This window comes from Zonotrichia albicollis, chromosome 1, assembly GCF_047830755.1.
Source record: "Zonotrichia albicollis isolate bZonAlb1 chromosome 1, bZonAlb1.hap1, whole genome shotgun sequence".
Lineage (NCBI taxonomy): Eukaryota > Metazoa > Chordata > Aves > Passeriformes > Passerellidae > Zonotrichia > Zonotrichia albicollis.
The window spans coordinates 150,750,917-150,770,512 of NC_133819.1; the positions used below are offsets into that span (position 1 = coordinate 150,750,917).

The 19,596-nt window shown below is 40.6% G+C and overlaps 1 protein-coding gene across 10 annotated transcripts in view; it reads right to left on the reverse strand.

The window, feature by feature from the left end:
- PTK2 (protein tyrosine kinase 2) overlaps positions 1-19,596 on the reverse strand; it is a 189,087-nt gene that overhangs the window by 118,484 nt on the left and 51,007 nt on the right. For 4 of the 10 annotated variants that reach the window (XM_005479632.4, XM_074557634.1, XM_026790475.2 and 1 more), the window contains exon 1: positions 12,785-13,380. The exons of 4 other annotated variants lie outside the window; for them this stretch is intronic. In XM_005479632.4, coding sequence (XP_005479689.2) covers positions 12,785-12,887 — 103 coding nt within the window. In that variant the 5' untranslated portion in view covers positions 12,888-13,380. Of the gene's footprint in view, positions 1-12,784; positions 13,383-19,596 lie in introns of those variants that run through there. 2 more of the 10 variants (XM_026790465.2, XM_005479627.4) reach the window with 2 other exon arrangements.

A 19,596-nucleotide genomic window follows, 5' to 3' on the forward strand; every position in this document is an offset into this window, starting at 1 on the left:
GAATATAGTCTGATCCTTTCAAGGGTTTATATAAGTTATTAAAACAACAAAAACAACGAAAAAACCCTAAGAAAATTAAGGAAGTTCCAATGTCCCATCACTCAGGTCTTATTTTTCAAGTTTTTTTTAAAAAATATTTTCTTGCACAGAGTTTAAGTTCTCATGTATAGTTTAACATGCAAAGATCATTAAAGGAATTTGTCTGGTTTCTCAGACATGCCTGTGTTGGGAGCTACAAAACTGATATATGGTCATTTCTGAAGAGTGTATTTGTACTGAGTTCATTTTTCAAAGGCAAGCAAGTTGTCACCAGAGGCTGCTTCACCAACTTAATAATTTCTCCTTGCTGCTGCCAAAGCTGCAGAACTTGCTGCCCCTTTCCTCCCTGCCCAGCATTTCCTCATCCACTCTTCCCAACCATGGAGCCCTTGCTTCCCTCTGAGCCCTCCTGCTGCTGCTGCTGCTTAAATTTTTGAGTTGCTTTTACACATGAAGACAGAATAAAGCAGTCTGGCCCTATTTTTTTCTGATTTTGGTGGGGGTTTAGTTTTTCTTGGGGTTCACAGTCTAAAACTGGCACTTCTAAGCCTCTGCTGCTAAACTATTAAATAACATTTACTGATTTTCAATACCTGGTCAAGAGAGAGGTGGAGAGGAAAGACAAAGAGGAGCAGAGAACAAGTAGGAGATGAAGAAGAACTATTCCACTGCAATGGTTAAAGAAGGTAAAAATAATTTGGTATACAATTTGTATATACTAGCATATAATTTGTAATACCAGTATTACAAATTTAAGTGTAATTTCCAACTTCAACCTTCTCTTTTTCCTTCCTTTAAAGCCATTTATCAACTCTTAGCCGGTACCCAGACAAGTTTGACCAACTAAATGGACAGATTTAACCAATAATCTTTAACAGGGGCAGAAGTTGATGGAATTCTCTGGGAACAGGAAAAACAAGTAAGGTTTGTTTGCATCTGAGGAAGGTGATGAGCACCTGTAATTTGCACCAAAATCAACAAAACAGCTGATCTCTGACTATCACGGCACCATCCACAGGTCTCCAGCCAGGCACTGGAATTTTAAAGAGGTGATAGGAACTTTTAAGATGTAATGAGGCGCTTCTTTTCCACCAGAGACCAAGTGAACAAGTAACTACAATGAAATGTAAAAGGAAAAAGTTAATTTGAGCTATGCCTCGCACAGTCTACAGCAGCATAAGCACAACTAACCTCTAATTATTTCCCATTATTTTGCAAATGTCAAAGTATGGTCTTTAAAGATGCTCAGCATTTGTCAGGAACATGATTTCATTACATTTTAATCAGCTGCAGAATATTTCACTTAGCAAGTGAGTCTCATGGCTGACAGGAATTCCACAAGAAAAGCTCACTTAAAACGCAGTTATGTTCTCCTGTCAAAGACAACACCACTCAGAGGAAAACCTGAGACATCAAGAGTTAATAGGATTTGCTCTGAAGAAATGAGCTGCAAATGATTTTCACACTCCAGAAGGAAATTAGTTTTCCCACTTTAAGAGGTGAACAGAAGAATACTTTGCTAATACAAAGAAGAGTACAGAGCAGCATACTTGATGAGACTTCATGGTTTACTCTACCCCTTTAGGCAAAATAAATACATTTTTAAAAATAAATAAATAAAGATCAAGCCCCTAAACTAACAGCCCCAAGCCACTATTTTCCACTTAGAGCAATCCTACACATTTAAAAAGTTTTAGGAAAGACCAAATTCTGATTCATTAATGGGCAACACTAATTCTTTACTTAAGATATCACTTAACAGCGACTGAAAACATCCCTGTTCCACCCTTCTTTGTGGAAAATGCATTTTCCACAGCAAGAACTTGACTGTGTCACACAGACTGTGACCCAGAGCAGAAGTGAGACAGGCACAGAGAGGGCGAAGCTGAGAGAAAAATCCCTCCAGGAACAGATCCCGGCGGGTTTGGCAGCACAGCCCAGCCCCATTTCCCCACTCACTGCAATGATCCCCTGCCACACTCGAGGTCAGAAAACTCAGTTTATTTCAGAACTTCTTCATCATATTTGAAGTTTCTGGGGCCAACTCAAACTGTGGAAGACGTTTCTCAACATCAATGCATGCTAATTATATTTTTTTTAAACTAGACAACTCAAGATTCTTCATTGTTTTAATTAATCAAAAGAAACCCACAGCATAAAGATTTTGGAGATGTAGAAAACTAATACCAAAACTAAACACAACCCTGGTTCAGTTTCTATTTAGTTCACTTTTATGATACAAGGTCATTTATTAAAGTAATCTCTTATCCATCTTCCCTTGGTTATCACAATTCAGTCATAGCATTTAAAAGGACAGGACTTGAAAAATGTTTAATTATTTCCCTGGTGTGTGTGTGTTAAGTTCATTGTTAAGTTCTGTCACCTGATATTAAAAAACCAACCTAAAATCAGTTGTTGCTTTTAGAAACTGGACAAATGCCCAGAAAAAAATGCTAAATACTTTTTTTCCTCATTTTTCAGATGTAAGACATAAATTTTAAATTGGTTTTGTTCTTTCAGAGTCTAATTTAAAGAAGACAATATATTGCTGTACAGCATATATAAAACATACAGATTGATCTCAATGCTTTAAAAGGCACTTAGCAAAGATGTACACCAATACAAGGCATTTACAAAGAAATTATTTTGGACAGAATTTGTCAATTCTTATAGGATATTTTGCAGGAAAGGCTTAAATTCCATGTTTGTTTCAATGCAAGAAAATTAAGATTAAAGGGAGATAACAAATTAGGCTGGGAGTATGACTATAAACATGTTGTTTTGACAGAAAGCTCTGAACTTATAAATCAAGTTATTATAACATTTATATAATCTTCTCTTACATGCTAAAGAAAACAGTTCACAGTGATAAAACAAACAGCACCTCTCTGGTCTGAAATGAAAGAGAAAAAAGAACAAAGTAATAATTAAGGCAAAAAAATAATAGTCCATCCAAAAATTTAGTGCCACATTACACTGTACCACCAATATCAAAGAAAATACAGGCCAGAACTGATAAATCCACAACCTAAAGTGCTCCAGATCCACTTTTCTCCTTCAGCAGGGTCTTGATTATCCAAAGCAACACCCGCCCCTGTGGATCTCCAGCAGACTGGAATACACAAATGTGGTGGTGAGGAGTGCTGGAGCAGCTGAGTGCTCCGGGATGAGGAAGGAGGAAGAATTCAGCACCTGAAAGGACCCAGCCCAATAAAATCTGCCCAGTCAGTCACAACGGACACATTTTATGAGCAGCTTTATTGCAGAGCAGGAGGTTGTCCTTGGGAGAACAGAAGGGCACAGCTCAAGTCTCACTGCCTGATCTGATACTTCTCCTAGCAGAGAAAAGAAATAAAGCAGCACATTTTTATTCCCATTTCCAACAAAACTGGAGCAGCATTAATAATGTGAGTGCAGACTGGATATACAGAGCAAGGAAAGTCCTAAAAATAGAAGGAAAACTATTCAAGAATTTTGTGGTAATAATCTACAAAAAGTTATAGATTAACTATTGTTTTGTACAATTATTGTAGGGCTGAAGCAACACGTGTACCACAGACAGCAACAAAACTGAAATTCAAGATAATTCCCACATTAGGGAAAGGGAATGACTCTCACTTCCCAAAATGCAGCATTATTCCAAAAAATCACAACCTCTTGTTTATGTTCCTACCACTGAACAGGAAAATACTCACTGGATTGAGACATCAGTGACTGATTCATAAAATGAAATTATTATTCTTGGCAGACATAAACTATTTTAAGTTGAGGTTTGGTGTTCTCCCTCTTGATTTTATGTCTCCAAGTACTGTGTTCATACTAATCTTTCCTGAATTTCCCAATACCATGCTGAAAAACGACAGAAGATTTGTGACTGCAAGTTTCAAACCTGTCCTCATTTCTCATTCTTCTGAAGATGCACAAGCCTTTGCAACCACACAGGTAACCTGAGACACCTGGATTTAAAAATCCTTCAGCCAGGATTTCTGATCTCTGTGAACTCACAAATACAGACCCAAGTTTGATCCCATCTTATAGCCAGTTTCAAGTATGAGAGTTTTCCCCCCTTTTGATGCTTTTTTCCTTGTTCCTGATATATTTACACCCAAACCCTCCCACTGTGGTTTATTTTACTTTGGCTTGGCTGTGATTTTAACATTAAAAAAAAACAAACTAGAGATAAATCTGGATTAAACAGAAGTGACTGGTTGCCATTGCTTTTCTCTGCTGGATAAACATGAAGTGTGTTTTAACTTGCCTGGCTTTTCCTACAGGATGAAACAGGAATTGTGAACATGACCTTGCTGTGTATGCAGGAGCACCCAGGGTCTGCTTGTTCCTGATTTCGGATAATTCCCATTTACAGTTCTCTCTCCCATCTCCAACAGTCACTGCTCCCTCCCAGAACAGAGGAGACACAGAAAAAGCACAATTATTATCCCTTTAAATTTTAGGAATGAACAACTTCAGAGATTCCAGACTGATTTCAGCATCAGCAATTAAGGACTAGGATAATTCTGAGTAGAAAACTACCTGAAGGAGGGTTTATCACAGAAATTATTTGGCAGCCACAGCCACAGCAAGTGCTCCTGTTCCTACAGCAACACCTTGGTTTTCATCAGCGTGGAACATTACTTAAACTGCCCAGATGTATCACAGCCAGAGCTGGGAAGAGAAGTGAGATGTGGCAGATAAGAGCATTATTCCAAAAGCATTTTTATTGCACCTCTAGACTGACAAAAGATATTTAAATTATATTCAGATGTGCAAGTTTGGTACTTCGAACTACTGGTCAATACAGGTCACATAGTTTGTTCCAGGAAAACTGAATTAATTCAACCAAAACCAGCAAAAAGTTTGTTCAGTATCACATAAAACCAGAACCTATACAAACACCAAAATTACTCTGGAAAGAACAAGAGTAATGGATATTTTCCAAACAAAGACCTGATGATGCCTTGTATTCATATATTCAGTTTATATATCCTGTATCTATAAAACAGTATATAATATATTTTATATTTTATATGAGATACTATGTGAAATACTACGTGCATGTATTTAAGAAATATAAAACTAAAAGTAGAAGACTGAAGGGGCAAATGTTTCATTTTAAGGACAGGAACAAGGAAGAAATTCTCTGGGGTGAGGGTGGTGGGGCCTTGGTACAGATTTCCCACAGAAGCTGTGGCTGCCCCATCCCTGGAAGTGTTCATGGTCAGGTTTGATGGCACTTGGAGCAACCTGGGACAGAGGAAGGGGTCCCTGCCCACGGCTGAGGGGGTTGGAGTGAAATGACCTTGGAGATTCCTTCCAACCCAAACTATTCTGTGGTTGTACAGCATCCTCCCAAGTCTGTGTAAGAACACCACAGGCACTAAGTTCTCATAATTATAACCAGAACAAAATCCTCCTAATTTTAGTTTCAGAAGCACATGCAGAAAAGCCCACCTTCTGCTGAACCTGGTTAGCTGATAAAACATTAACTTATTGACCTGACAGGCACATCCCTATGTGCCCATCCCATTTCCATGCCAGAGGACACTGGTTGGAACAGCTCAGGGTGTAAATCTTAATTTCTTTGCTGCTCTCATGATAAACATGACACAGGAATCAGCCCTGAACTGGGAACAGATACACAGCTCCTGTCACCCTTTCCCTCTGGGGAGGGGCTGGGATGGATATCTGCAGCACCCACATGCTCCTATTTGACAGGTACAGCTCTACAGAACCATAAATCAGAGACCTTTTAATTCTGCCAGCATGAGTCAGGACTGCTGCAATCAAACACCTGAATGGACAAAAAGCTGCTGTTCAAGTACCTGGCAATGCAACTTGTTGCATGGGAATCATTTGTTAGGATCAAATTGAAATGGCTGCTCGACTCCAAAGTACCTTTGTTGCAATTCTTCAGATTATCTTGACCAACCATCGTGACACAGACTGAGACAAAACCCCCTTTGAGCTGAACACACTGAGATTTCAGGAACATGATTCCTACTATCTCCCCATACCAGCAGGAACAGATCATTGCTGAGTTGCACACATATCAGCAGAAAGGTTGTGAGAAGTTTCAATCCTATTGCCCCTTATCTTCCAAAATCAGCTAAGAAGCTACAGACCACACCCAGTTCCTTCCCAGAAATAAAGATGTAACAGGACTGCAGACCATTACTCACCCTGCAATCACTTATGATGGAAATGTTCCTTGCTCCTATGACCTCTAGATGGATGTTAAAAGAGAAAACTCAAACAGTATGGGAATCCAAACTCAAAATACTGGCAATTCGGTGATTAACTTTGCTTTATCAAGAGGTATGGTTCAAGTGAGGAACGTCTGGCTTTACTTTTACTTCTACAGCACAGCCAACTGAAGTAAAAATTCAGCTTTGGGTCTCAAAATGCCACTGTTGAGTTCATTACCCTCATCCCCTGCTGATGTGATGCTGCACAGGACATCACTGGAGAGCTCAGGTGCTGTGAGCTGCTGTCCCAAGGCACAGCAGAACTGAAGCACACGCTGATTTTACTCCTGTATTTACTCAAGATGAGGAGACTCAGGCCATGGAAAAAGCTGTTTCTCCTTAGACATTACCTTGGTAAATCAAGGGACAACACTTCATTTGCAGATTCCAATTTAAATAGAAAGTACAAATCCCCAGTGCTTGCTGTTATGGATCTGAAATCACTGGCAGGAGAAACACGACTTCAGAAAGCAGTGACAGTGCTTGGGGAGAGGATTAACCCATCTCCCTTCTGGCAAAGTAACAAACCTGGGTTATCAAATCAATACATGGGAAAAGAGAGTTTGTTTACAGGTTATTTTCAATAAAATGACTCAGCAGGATTGAATACACACAGAAATGCTTTTCTTACTATCTATGCTAAGCTACATTAAATATCAGAAGAGGACAATCCCACCCTCTTTCCATATGCCAATAAATCCATGCTGGGCAACCACCAGTGACCTCCATACCTCAATCACCTCCACACCTCAGGCAAGCCCTGTCCTTGCAAACCCAGCAGGGAAAACTGGCATTGGGACTTCTCAACATGGATTCAACAGGAGATACTGCAGGGATCTCATTGCTTTTGCATGATGATGAAATCTTCATGAATGATACAATATTTCTGTAACTCCTCCAATCAAATACTCTTATGATGTCCTGTACTTAAGATTCTTTTAATATAGAAGCTTAAGTACACTATATTATAACTTTTTATATTTATAGTTATAATATTTTATATTATAACTTTTAATATAGTATTTACAAAGATATTTTCTTATGTTTGGATTTTGGTTGTTATGCTGGGTTACAGATTTCAGCAGCTTGTACAGATTTCCCTACTATACTGTTATAGTGTATATTAATCTGTAATATCTCCACTTTTTAATAATTCCATGAACAAATCCATATCAGGTCATGAATCTAGGAATACTAGTGAGGGGTTTTTTCCACACAATTAATGAAAAGTACATCATCTTTGCTGGCATATCAACATTTTTACAAAATACAAATTTGCAACTGTTCAATTTCAGCAGCACTACATCAAGTGAAGGGTTGAGACAACCTAAAACATTTCTTACAAATACAACACCAGTCACAAAAGCTCATTTCAGTACCATAGTCCCACCAATAAAAGCTTCCAAAAGAGACACTGGCCAATGAATTGCATTTGCTAAAAACAGAGAAGCAGATAAGAGATCATCTTTGGTACCTAACGTTGAAATGCTGCAAGTCTTGCCAGGTTAACTGGGCAAATCAAATTATGCACATGTCTGTAGATGTATTTTACATACAAAAAATAAATATACACAAACACATAATGGGACTCGTGATAAAAAAATTTCAAATATAAACTGAATAAGAAAGCAATTAGGGCTATAAACTCCTGCTTAACTTTTGTGCTTAATGCACCATTTCCAACAATGCAACATTCACTTGGGTTCCAACTTCCACACTTTGCTGTTAGACTTGTTTTCCAATGCTTCTTTAAAAGGATCTTTCAAACATTTTGTTTTCCTTACTGAAGTTTAGGTTTGTTCCAGGCAGCTCAGAATTTAATTCCAAGCTGCTTCACTGGCTCATTACCAGGTGCTACAATTGATAAGATCACACATCTCCATTACCCATGGAACACCAAATGCTCCCCCAGCCCTTTAAAACAATCACTTTCCTTTCTTGTAAGAATATCTCCAGCTCCATCTTCCATTCCAGTCGTCTCTGAATGTGAACAATCACCCCAGTGGGAATGCAGCAAACTCCCTGAGCTGCACAGTTCCTGTATTTTCAAGAATATTGAGCTACCACACGTTGTGCTGGAACACTGGAAGGGAACCCCCCCTGCTATTCCAGATTATTTTCCACCTTTAAATATATCCAGGCAAATCAGGAATATGATACTCTGAGCAATCCAGTCCAGGGGAAGGTGTCCCTGCCCATGGCAGGGGAACTGGAACTAGACAGATATTTAAGATCCCTACCAGCACATACCATTCTGTGATTCTATGAACTTTTTGCCTTGGAAATTAGTGGTTTGATGAGATTAACATTATTTTTCTTCTTTCTACAAAAACCTCCCCAAAAAACAGGAATTGAAGAGATGCTTTTCATGGTTTGCAAGTCTCATAGCTCAAGAAGCTACAAAGTTATTACTAAGTTTAACAAAAGTTGAGGCAACATTACCCTTCAGAAGGAAATGGCCAATGTAGCCCACGTGGTTAGCCAACAACAGACTGACAAATGACAAACCAGACTTTTCCCAGTTGTTTTCCCCTCAGACACCATGGGAAAAGCACAAAATGTTACTCCAAAACTACACCTATAGAGCAAAGAAGAAATGCAAGAGCAGGCGCTTCCCTCCAGTCACTTCAGCTCACTGAGAAGATGCAGCAGCACACCCACACAAGCAGAACGGCTTTTTTTCCTTTCCATACACAAGAACAATTATATTTCTATGTTATATATAGAATGTCTGCATCAAAGAAGTAGGATATCTTGCTTTAGAGAATATTTACCTGCCTACAACCTTCACAGCATCGTCCCTTACTCCATTTTTTTATGACTGTGTCCCTCTTAGTGATCACCTATCACATAAAAACCTAAGGGCCTGTTGGACTGAATGTTATCACTCTGTCAGCAACACAGCAGAGATTTATGACATGGAGATGAAGGAGAAACAGCTCTGACCTCCTCTCTTATGCATCCAACTGCCTTGCTTATATTCAACACATGACCAGCAGGTCCCATCTGAGCACACCCCCTCAATCAGCAGGGCTCACCAAAAACAAACCCACAACATTTCACTTGGAACTGCTTCTCTTTCAAAAAAGATTGCAACATCTGCAATAGGGCAAAACTCTTTCCCAGCAGATTAAATACATTTCACAACACAGGTTAAAATTTTTAATATTTCTTTTATTAAAGAGTAGGTTTTTGACTGAATTTGGCTCAATTATTTTAAGCCAGTATAGATTTTCCATGTCAGTTTGAATGGCTGAGTTCAAGGACTGTGATCACCCTGCAGTAACAACTCACATGGCACACAATGAATTACATCAATTAACTGTTCATAAATGACTAAACAGAGCATTTCTGGAAGATATTCAAGCAACTTCCTCCTCCTTGGGGTGGATAATTCACAGACCTATAGCAGAGCTGCCCAGCTACCCTTGGCTGTCACGTTTACACTGATTTCACCCAGTTATTGTGTAAGGTTAAAATTCACAGGAAACACAAGAAAAAAGTTACCAGCAAAAGTATCTAGGTTGAAGTGTAATACATTATACTATTAATGATTTTAACAAATTTCAGAGATGTTAGTGAAAAGTCTTTAATGATCCATGATCACTTTCTATTCTGCTGTTAGAAGCAGAAAGGAAACAGCCCTGTATGACAGCAGCACAAAGTTTCAGCACTTAGCTGGGAAAGGAGTGGTGACTGCTCAGGGATCAAGACAGGCACTTCAGCATCCCTGAAGTTGTAACTGAGCTTAAGGATGATCAGTCCACAAGACCTGACATTTAAAGTTTCAAATTACTTAATGAGAGGGAGGAAGCAGCCAAAAATGTCTTACTGCTATCCTGATAAAGAAATACAGACTTACTGAGAAGAAATATGCCAGAACAAAGTACACACTTTTTCTTCATTCACCCACCAGAATACCCTCAAATCCAGAGTGTGCATACCAAGACTAAATTATTCAATTCAGTAACACTACTTAGATTAGATTTAGATGTGGAGAGGAGGCAAAAAAACAACAACACAGCTTCACACAAGTACTTTCTAAAGCAAGTAAATATCTTTTTCTCTGTAGCAGCCCTACAGACAGAGGCACAGAATTGGCTGCAATTAGGTCATCCCACGCTATCGCTAAGAAGATTTGACGATTTCAGATTTAAGAACGCTAAAAAAAAGTGAAACCTCTGTATGAACACAGACTCACTGAAATATTTCAAAGCCTTTTCAAAGAACAAACATTTGCTGAGATCACACCTGGTACAATGAAAGCTAAATCTGCCCCATTCAAAAGAGAACAGAGCACTTAGAAAGTTATGGATAATAAAACATACACATCAAGATCCCATTTTAAGACATTATAAAATACTTTAAAAGTTTTATCAGTTTTTGCTACATGTAACCTGACACTTTACCAGAAAAACCAAAGAGGCAGAATAAAGACATCAGAACTAACTGGTTCTCTCATTAATATATTACCTTTCTTGGACTGCAGATATCTCAGAGCCCTTATCAAAGTAGGCCAGATCCGTCTCATTTCCCTAAGGTTAAGCCGGTGAGCAGTACACAAAGTAATCATCCACTAAGGCATGGCCACCATTCAATGACAAATATAGCTCAAGCTATTTCTCATCTGTCCTATTTTTTGGGAGGCTGTGATGAAGCTTTTTCTAGAAATCATCACAACTGGCAGCTGTGAAGATCCTGGTGCCTTTGTCCTCTTATGCAACCCCTGGTGTTCCCCTTCTCCCCCACCAGGAATAACAAGAGATTACAGGGCTGCTCTCCAGATTTGGGGCAGAGGGGATGGACAAGCAATCTTCCCTGAAGTCATGTTCTGAGAACACAGGCGACCAGAGGAAGAGGTGGGATCATTTTTCATTCATTTCAGTAGCTGGAATGGGTGGGGGGGAATCAATACCTTTTATCATGGCCCAGTGCAGCCATCCCCAGCCCTGCTGGGGCATCCTCTGGGACTGGAGTGGGGGGGGGAAATTGAAACCTCAATACTAAGCAGCCTGAACAGCAGATGGCAAAAGCTTGCTTTTGCTTTCAGAAGATTCTTCTTCTCTACTTTAAAAAGTTACTTTCTGGGAGGTACCTTCATCCTGACCCTCACAGCAGTCCAAGGAGAGGAATCCTAATTTCATCTAATACTTCTGTTACCCAATTTATGACACACAGATCTGGCATTGTTGTTACCCCTTCACGGTAAACAAGTTTTACTAAGAGCAAAGGACACTCTGTATTAGCTTTGTTTCCAGCTACCGTTACTCATTGTTTACTAAATATTATTCCCTTGTGAGCTGACAGGTTCTGTACTTCATGAAACCAGGGTGTGGTGTTCCACTTCTCCCATTTCTAAGTCGATTCTACTCTATGTAGTATAATACGTGAATGTGTGACATATTATTAGTTTAGCCTTGAATATTTCTGAAAGGTGCAGAAAACAGGCAAGACAAAATGCTAAATGCTTCTTCGTGTGCCCTCCTAATTACTAGACAATAAAAACTGTAAATAAATTTAATGTTTTTTTCAAACAACTACTCAGCTATGCCTATCGAATCCTTAGTTAGATACGTCTGCCCTGTACTTCCGAAGTAACTGGCTGTCCGTGATCCAAGATTACGGTGACGCAATACTTCACTGCCAGTTTCTCTTCCAAAAAAGAAAGTACATTGAAATGAAAGCAAGCACGAGGAAGGTTATGCTTACAACCAGCAGCATTCAACTTTTTACAGTTGTTTTCCATCTAAGGAAGATTTGATTCTTTAACTACTAATAGAATTTCGACCTTAATCCCTGTAAAGTCACATCCACAACTCCAGTATACAAGTAACGTCCAGATGATAATATGGTAAATATTAAAAGTCTTGGGGTGCAAACTAAGATTATCACGTGAATGACTTTCCCATGTCCATCTAACTATTGTTACGCCTCAATTTCAAGTCCAACCGTCTCACTGTAATAAATTCATGCTCTGTGGCTACTTATTGTCTCCGTTTGGGGATGGCTAAGAGGGGTGGCAAATTCAGAGACATCAAGTAAAAACATGAGAGTCTTCCGCTCCCTACGATCAGGATCAGGCACTTAAAAACTACTTCTTCTAAAAGGTGAGTGAAAGCAGGATCACCCTCGCAGCGGCTTCAAACATACAAAGATCACAAACAAAGCCGTCAGATCCTCACATCAGTGCAAGTACAAACCAAACAGCTCAAGCGCTCTTTTCATTTCAAATCATTCTTAAAGGCAGAGGGAGAAAAAAAAAAAAACAAACCTACAAAACCCGAAGCATCCCAGCTGTCAGGTGAAGCAGCTCCTGCAGAGGGGCAGCTCCGCACTGCAAGCGCATGACCAGAATATTTATTTTCTAGCTTGGCTTTGAGAGGGAAAAAACCATAGAACCACAGGTGGTAAAACGTTAAATTAAGAGGGAGAGAGAAATGCATACAGATATATAGACACACACATACACACAGTTACATATAAATAAAAGGTCGGAGTACCTTTAGCCCAGCACATGGGGAAAGGGCTGCAGCCGCTTTTCTCCATGCAGCCCGCACCTGCCCGCCTCGGGGGCTGCTGCCCGGCCACCTCCAGCAGCCACATACACGGAGCGTGCTCGATGCCGGCCAGCTCCGGCACACAATGTCCCGATTCAGCGCTCCGGGCTCCTGCGGGGGGAGGCTGGAGCCGCCTGGCCGCGCCGGATCCCGGGCAGAGGAGGGAGCCCAGGCCCTCCCCGGGGCGGTGCGCCTTCACCTGGCCGCGGGGGGAGCGCGGTGCCCCGGCCCGCCCGGGGCTCCAGCGCGCTGCGCTGCGGGGAAGCCGCGCCGCTGCCTCATCTCCCCCCGCCCGGGAGCATCATCCACCTCCTCGTCCTCCTCCTCCTCGCCGGGAGCGGTGCCGAGGCGGAGTGAGCCCTGCGGAGGAGGGCGGGCAGGGGCGGGAGGCGATTACCCGGCTGCCATTAATATGCTAATCCCCGTCTGCTGCCCGCGCCCGGCCGGCTCCGGTTCAGCCTGTGCGCAGAGGCAGAGCGCTGGAAATGCGCTGGAAACGCCGCCCGGCCCGGCCGCGGAGCGGCCTCGCTTCGCTGCCGCTGATGTTCTGGTCCCGCACCGCCCCTTCCCTGCCGCACCCGCGTTCTGCCACCGCTTTTACACATTTGCTGTGTCCGCTTACCGACACCAGGCATCCTAAAAGCAAAACTTGGCTCTAAGTGCACGGGAACTTCCCTAACAGCGCTGGAGAACTTCCCCAAACTTCAGCAGGACTTGGGGTGACATGCTCCATCAGCACTTGCCTCACTCCATGAGATGATGCATGGAAGAAGCCCGGCAGTGCTGCTTGGCCCTAAAGAATGAATATCGCAGCCCACGCCAGTCCTCAGTGCCACATCCAGCCCCCTCTCAACCCGGGGCTTCTTTATTGGCTTCTCATCAGAAGGCAAAGGTCACCTCAAACATTCACCCCAGATGGTGAACGGCCTTTGTTTCTGCTAAACTTTGCAGCACCTAACACCAGAACTGCTTAAAATAGTTTTCTTTTCAAATGGTGAGTATAAATACTGCAGAAGCCAATGTTTATAATAATCACACAACCAGGCACAATGTGTGTATGGAAATAAAGCAAATATCCATTTTACAGCAAAGTATTTCACAAAAATTATAAATAACTGTTTCAGCTAGAACACCTATTAAAATCAACAGGAACAAGATTCACACTTATCATTAAAGCTCTTTATATATTCCACGGTAATCTCTTCTCACTCCCAGCCCTCAGCAGTAAGGCGTGAGGCTTATCCAAGACTAGAACCAAAAGGGAATTAATCTAAAGCCAGCAGACTTCAACTTAACCTATCTGCCTACTTGTAGCAGCATGCACTCGTCTACAGCATATGTTTAATTACCATTCTTTACTGCCATCTCATTTCTCAATACACTGACTGGCCTTGCAGAATTAGTGGTGGATGTCAAAATTCTTGATAAAAAAAAAAAAAGAAGAAGAAAGGAAGCAGTAACTGCATTTAACTATTGTCTGCTTCTCTATTTAAACGAGAAAAAATATTCTATGGTAAAAAAAAAAAAAAAAAGAGAGAGAGAGATTAGGCCACAAGCAGGCCCATCAGATGTTCTGCATCACTGCTCAGGCACAAAGCTTTTTCTGGGGCTGAAGAAAGCCAAAGGGAACTGAAGACATGCCTGGGTGCCTTCCTCCCCCCACCACAAAGTTTTCCAAGCCCCAGTGCTACACAGACAGACAAACACTTCTGGTGACAAGGTCGATTATATTTACCTTCAATAATAAAGCAAAACACGCTACAGTAAATATTTAAATTCCCAATTATTGTAGTTGTGTGGGTACAGAAGGGGCACAGACAGGCTCAGTGCCTCTCTGGTTCATGCTGCAGCTGGCAGGGCAGGAAATCTGCTTTTACACATCCAGCTCTGCCACGGGCTCCCTTGGTGACCTTGAGCAAGTCAGACTTGTTTCCTTCAAAAGAGGAAACTGCAGATACTTCTTCAGTTTTCCTTAAATTTATTTGATCTGTGCTCTAGGGTGTAAAATATATTTTTTCAAACGTGTTTCTTCCATAAAAAGAAATTGCTTTCCAGAAAAGGAGATAAAAAATATCAAGAAGTAAAAAGGGGAAGGTCTAAATTAAATTTTATTTATGAAAACAAAACCCTTTAAATATCAACTGGTAAGTGCATTGCCAAGGACAGTTTTAATAAACAGAATGTGTGGACTCTGTATTCTTTACACTTAGATGAGGCTAATACAGATTATCAATCCAAGTGTCAAGAGATACTGCCTGCTCATATAATACCAGTATTATATTCATTCTTCTCAAGGACATAAATTCTTGTTTCTCTATTAGACTACAAAATGAAGGTGAAAACTAAGCACTTCATAACATGATAATTTTTAAAATTCAATTTTAGAAGCTGTCCAACATTTTACACCCTGAATATATATTTTTCACTTAAACCAAGTGCTTCCTTGATGCTTTTTAAAAAATACTTAATATCTATTTGTTATTATAAGAAGTACACAGTGGACATATGCTCATTCTCTTCTTTCAAATAACATGATAATTTTTTTCTGCCCACAAAAAAAAAAACAAAAAAAAAACAAAACAAAACAAAAAAAAAAAACACCAAAAGCATAAAATTTATGTTCTGAAGATGTTCAGAAACCCCAAAATTCCAAGTTGCAGGGAGGAAGCAGACAAGGCACAAAATAAGAAAACAAACCTGAGAAGTTAAATACATCTCCAATATACAGAGTATTTACAACATTTTATAAATACTGCTCCTCAAGGAGGTATCTGAGCAGCATTTATGTCAAGTAATCTGTTTTAAGTAATGCCAATCAGATTAGAGCATTTACTGAGGTAAGAAACATCTGTCAGAAATTAGGGCTGTGGAACAGGAGCGTTGGTTCTGGTTGTGCAAGATGCATTTGCTGACACACACTGATAGTATGTGTGTAGCTGTCTCTGTGTAAGCAATGATGATAACAGACATGAAAGAAAAACATAAAAAAGTATTTCTAGAAAAAGAATAATGCATAAGTTTTTACTAAGAATATGCAGAAGCATTGACCATTTCCCTCAGCACACATTCTGCCTACCCCAATAACAACAGACAGGCCAAGGTCAGCTTGGAAATGGCATTCTGCCCCAAGGAAATTCAAGTTAAGACTCTTCTGCTATGACTATGATTTTGGTTGCTCAATATCAGCTTGCTTTTAAAGACTACTGATTATCAGCATCAGCTTTTGAAAAGCAAGAGGGGAGGAAAAAAGTCAGAAGCATTTTCTGAAACTGTATCAAGGTGTTAAGTTTTTCAAATTTTCTTTGTGGTGCTGAGCCTGTCTCCTATTGATGTCACCTTCAAAAATCAAAAAGCTCTGGGGAACAAAGGGTTAAACAGCAGGGTTTTGTTTTTCACAATTGTGACACATTTAAAAGGTTGTCTGATTTTTTCCACTTAAGCTTATCCAAACAAAAACAAAGATCAGGCCCGTCAGACAAACTGGCAAACCTTGGCTTTCTCCATGGAGCTGCAGCTCCTGGGAGTGTCCCAGAGATCTCATCAGCACAGAACTGACCCCAGTTTCTCCCTCAGTAAATGCCATCTTTAGGAACTCTCTGCTATTCAACTATTTTTTTTTCACATCAGTTAATATCTCTATTCATCAAATTTTGATCAAATTGGCCGGCAAGTTGGAGCTTTGTTAGGAAGGGGACCAGGACAGAACCAAACAGGGAATACCTGTCCAAGTTCCACTCTGCTGAGAAATCAAACTGAACTCAGGGTTTGGAAACTGTGAAGAAAACAGACAGATTGGCACTGGGGTAGTGCTGGAGAGCAGAACAGAAATTTGCTTTTCAGCTCCTCTCCAGCAACACCTCAGCCACCAGATGAACAGAACAGCAAGAGAGATCTCCTCCAAGGGAGAAAAGAGCAGCACATTCACTTGTTAGAACAAAAACCAAGAGCTACAGCCCAGAGCACAGCCATGACAGCAGCATCAGGGCTGGAGGCACCTCTGCTCTGGAGACAGGAGAGAGTGGGGAATGTTCAGCCTGGAGAAGCCTCCAGAGAGACCTTGGAGCCCCTTCCAGTCCCTGCAGAGGCACTTCTGACACTGGCACATGGTGATAGGACAAGGAGGAATGGCTTTGAACTGAAAGAATATGTGTTTAAATTAATTATTAGGAAGATATTCTTCACTATGAGGATGGTGAGACACATCCAGAGAAATCATGGATGCCCCATCCCTGGAAGTGCTCAAGGCCAGATTGGATGGAGCTTTGAGCAACCTGGTCTGGTATGAGGTGACAGTGTCCATAACAGGGGGTGGGAAGGAGATGATCCTGAAGGTCCCTTCCAACCTCAAGTGTTCTGTGATGATGATGGAGATGCTTATTATTATTATTTTGGATTTAATAATTCACAGTCTTAACTACTTTATGGGCTACTGTTTATCACTCTAGTAATTTCTAGAAGCTGAAGAACAAAGGCAATGTTTTGAAGGAGATCTGCACATTCCTGTAGGAGATGGAAGAAGAGTTCATTACATTCATCTAGCTGATAAAGAAAGTTGTCAAACAAAGTTTACCCTCAGAAAAAGTGCAGGATTTTTTTGGTAAAGCCACAAATGCTTTCTACCATGACAACTGCAGCCCACAAAGCTGAGAGTGGCTGATGAATGTTCTAAAATTAAAACATGTTTATTGATCAGTCTTCTGCATCTGAATTAATTTGCTTTTCCTTGTTAGTATCCAAAATTCCCCAAACCTGCTGTCCAGACACTCTAACTGCACTGTAATCTTCATTCATCCTCATTCCCTCAAGTTAGTTCTTTGTGTGAGCTTTTTCCTAAATATTCTAATTATTCTTTGGGTATATGCATTATTTAAAAGTGGAAAAGAAAACATTATCTACCTAAGTTTACTCTTAGCCAAAGTCAAACAAACATCATCTCTGTTCACAGGAACTACTGAAAAATGGTACACTGTAATTATAACAAATCCAAAATGTCAACTCCTGACCTCTGCCTTACTCTAAACTCAGGTTTGCTAAGGCTGGTTTGGAAATCTGCCTTGGATTACCTGGTGTCTAAATCTGTCACCCCTGCCCCCAAGGAACTCTTTCTGCTCCACCCACCCCTCCTCTGGCTCAGTTTCCCCCTGAACACCCTTTACCAAAGGGCTCAGATGAGAACAGGGTGATGGGCTCCAGGACCTCCAAAGATCTCTGAGACTGAGAAACTCTGCCATCATTATCCTGCCACCAGAGATGGTCTTTCTTATTTAACTCTGAGCATCCTGACAGGCAGAACTGAAAGAAAAATGATATTTTACTTTAAGTATCAAAATCCAAGCCCAGTTTTTCAACAGAAATGATTCAGCACATCTGAGAGGCAGCATCACCTCCGTGCATTCATTTTAGATTTTGCAATATGAGCAAACTCTAATTCCATGCTCCAGACTACATGAGGCCATTTTTCTCCTGAAGAAGAAAGACAGAGAGCACTTAGATAAACTCATTCTAGATTATAAACTGCTCAGGATCTCTGCTTAAGATATTCTTCTGGCAAAAATCAGTCCAATACTGAATTTATTGTTATATTTCTCCATTTGGTGAGCTTAATAGTAGGACAATCTTGGATATTCCCAAAAAATTTGGAGTTTTAAAACAAAACTTTGTGACCTTCTGAACCACAGTCACCTGTTTAGCTTTATGATCATCTGAGCTACATTTCAAAATAGTAGTTGACAGAATTCATTGGTTTTCTTTTCAAATCTTAACCTATTGGCAGTAGTGAGGTGGGGAGCAGGACAGATCAGGGTGCTGGGAGGGAGCAGGAGGAATTCAGGGTTAATGAGGTTTCCCACAGCCCCCTGTCCAAGGGATCCTGTGATGCTGTGCAGCAGAGCAGGCAGCAGTGCAGCCTCCCAGCCTATGCTGGTAAGACAACAGATGTTATAAGGGACACAAACTAAACTTTAATTTTATTATTCCCTAAATAAAGACTGGCCATTTTTTAAACCCATATGGGTTGTATTAGTTTTCAGGCATAAAAGTTGCAGCAGATTTCCCTGTGGGTGGACTAAGCTGCTCATCTTTCTCCCACTTCCTTCCATTTACTTTTTGAACACTTTACTGTAGAGAAGGATAAAGTCAACGCCATGAAAGATGAAAAAGGTTTAAAATTACTCCTTCCTTAGGACACTGATTCAAAATCTCTGTTTCTTCTTGTTCTAGGCTATTTACAAAAAAATCCACTCAACAAAACCATTTCTATCCTCAGCACATCTTTGAGAAGTTCATTCACTATTCCATTGCTTAAAGCTAAATTTGCTTCATGGACACCTGGAGAGAAGAGGTGAAAAAAAGAGAAGAAGTGAATCCTATATATGCCATTCCTTATTTTACTGCAAAATATAATTTGGTCTGTTACAGAGTCACTGTGCTTATCAGTTTGCATTGTGTATCTTCAGCCTGCAATGTGAGGTGACTGGAGAAGGAGTGAGACAAAGCAATCCAAATGGTCACCAGAACCTTCCTTGACCTTACAAAACCTCCCTTTTTTATGGCAAAACCCTTCAATTTATGAGGTAAACACAGTAGAAGGTATCTGAAGGGGAAGGACCCAGCCCTTTGATGCTGTTTAAAGGAATTGCATTTTGTGAGGATTACTTTTGCTCAGTGGAGGGGATCCAGGAGTGGATCAGTTGACCTTACAGATTGTTAAAATCCACCTTTATCAATTCAAGGGAAGCCTAGAAATAATTAGTCAC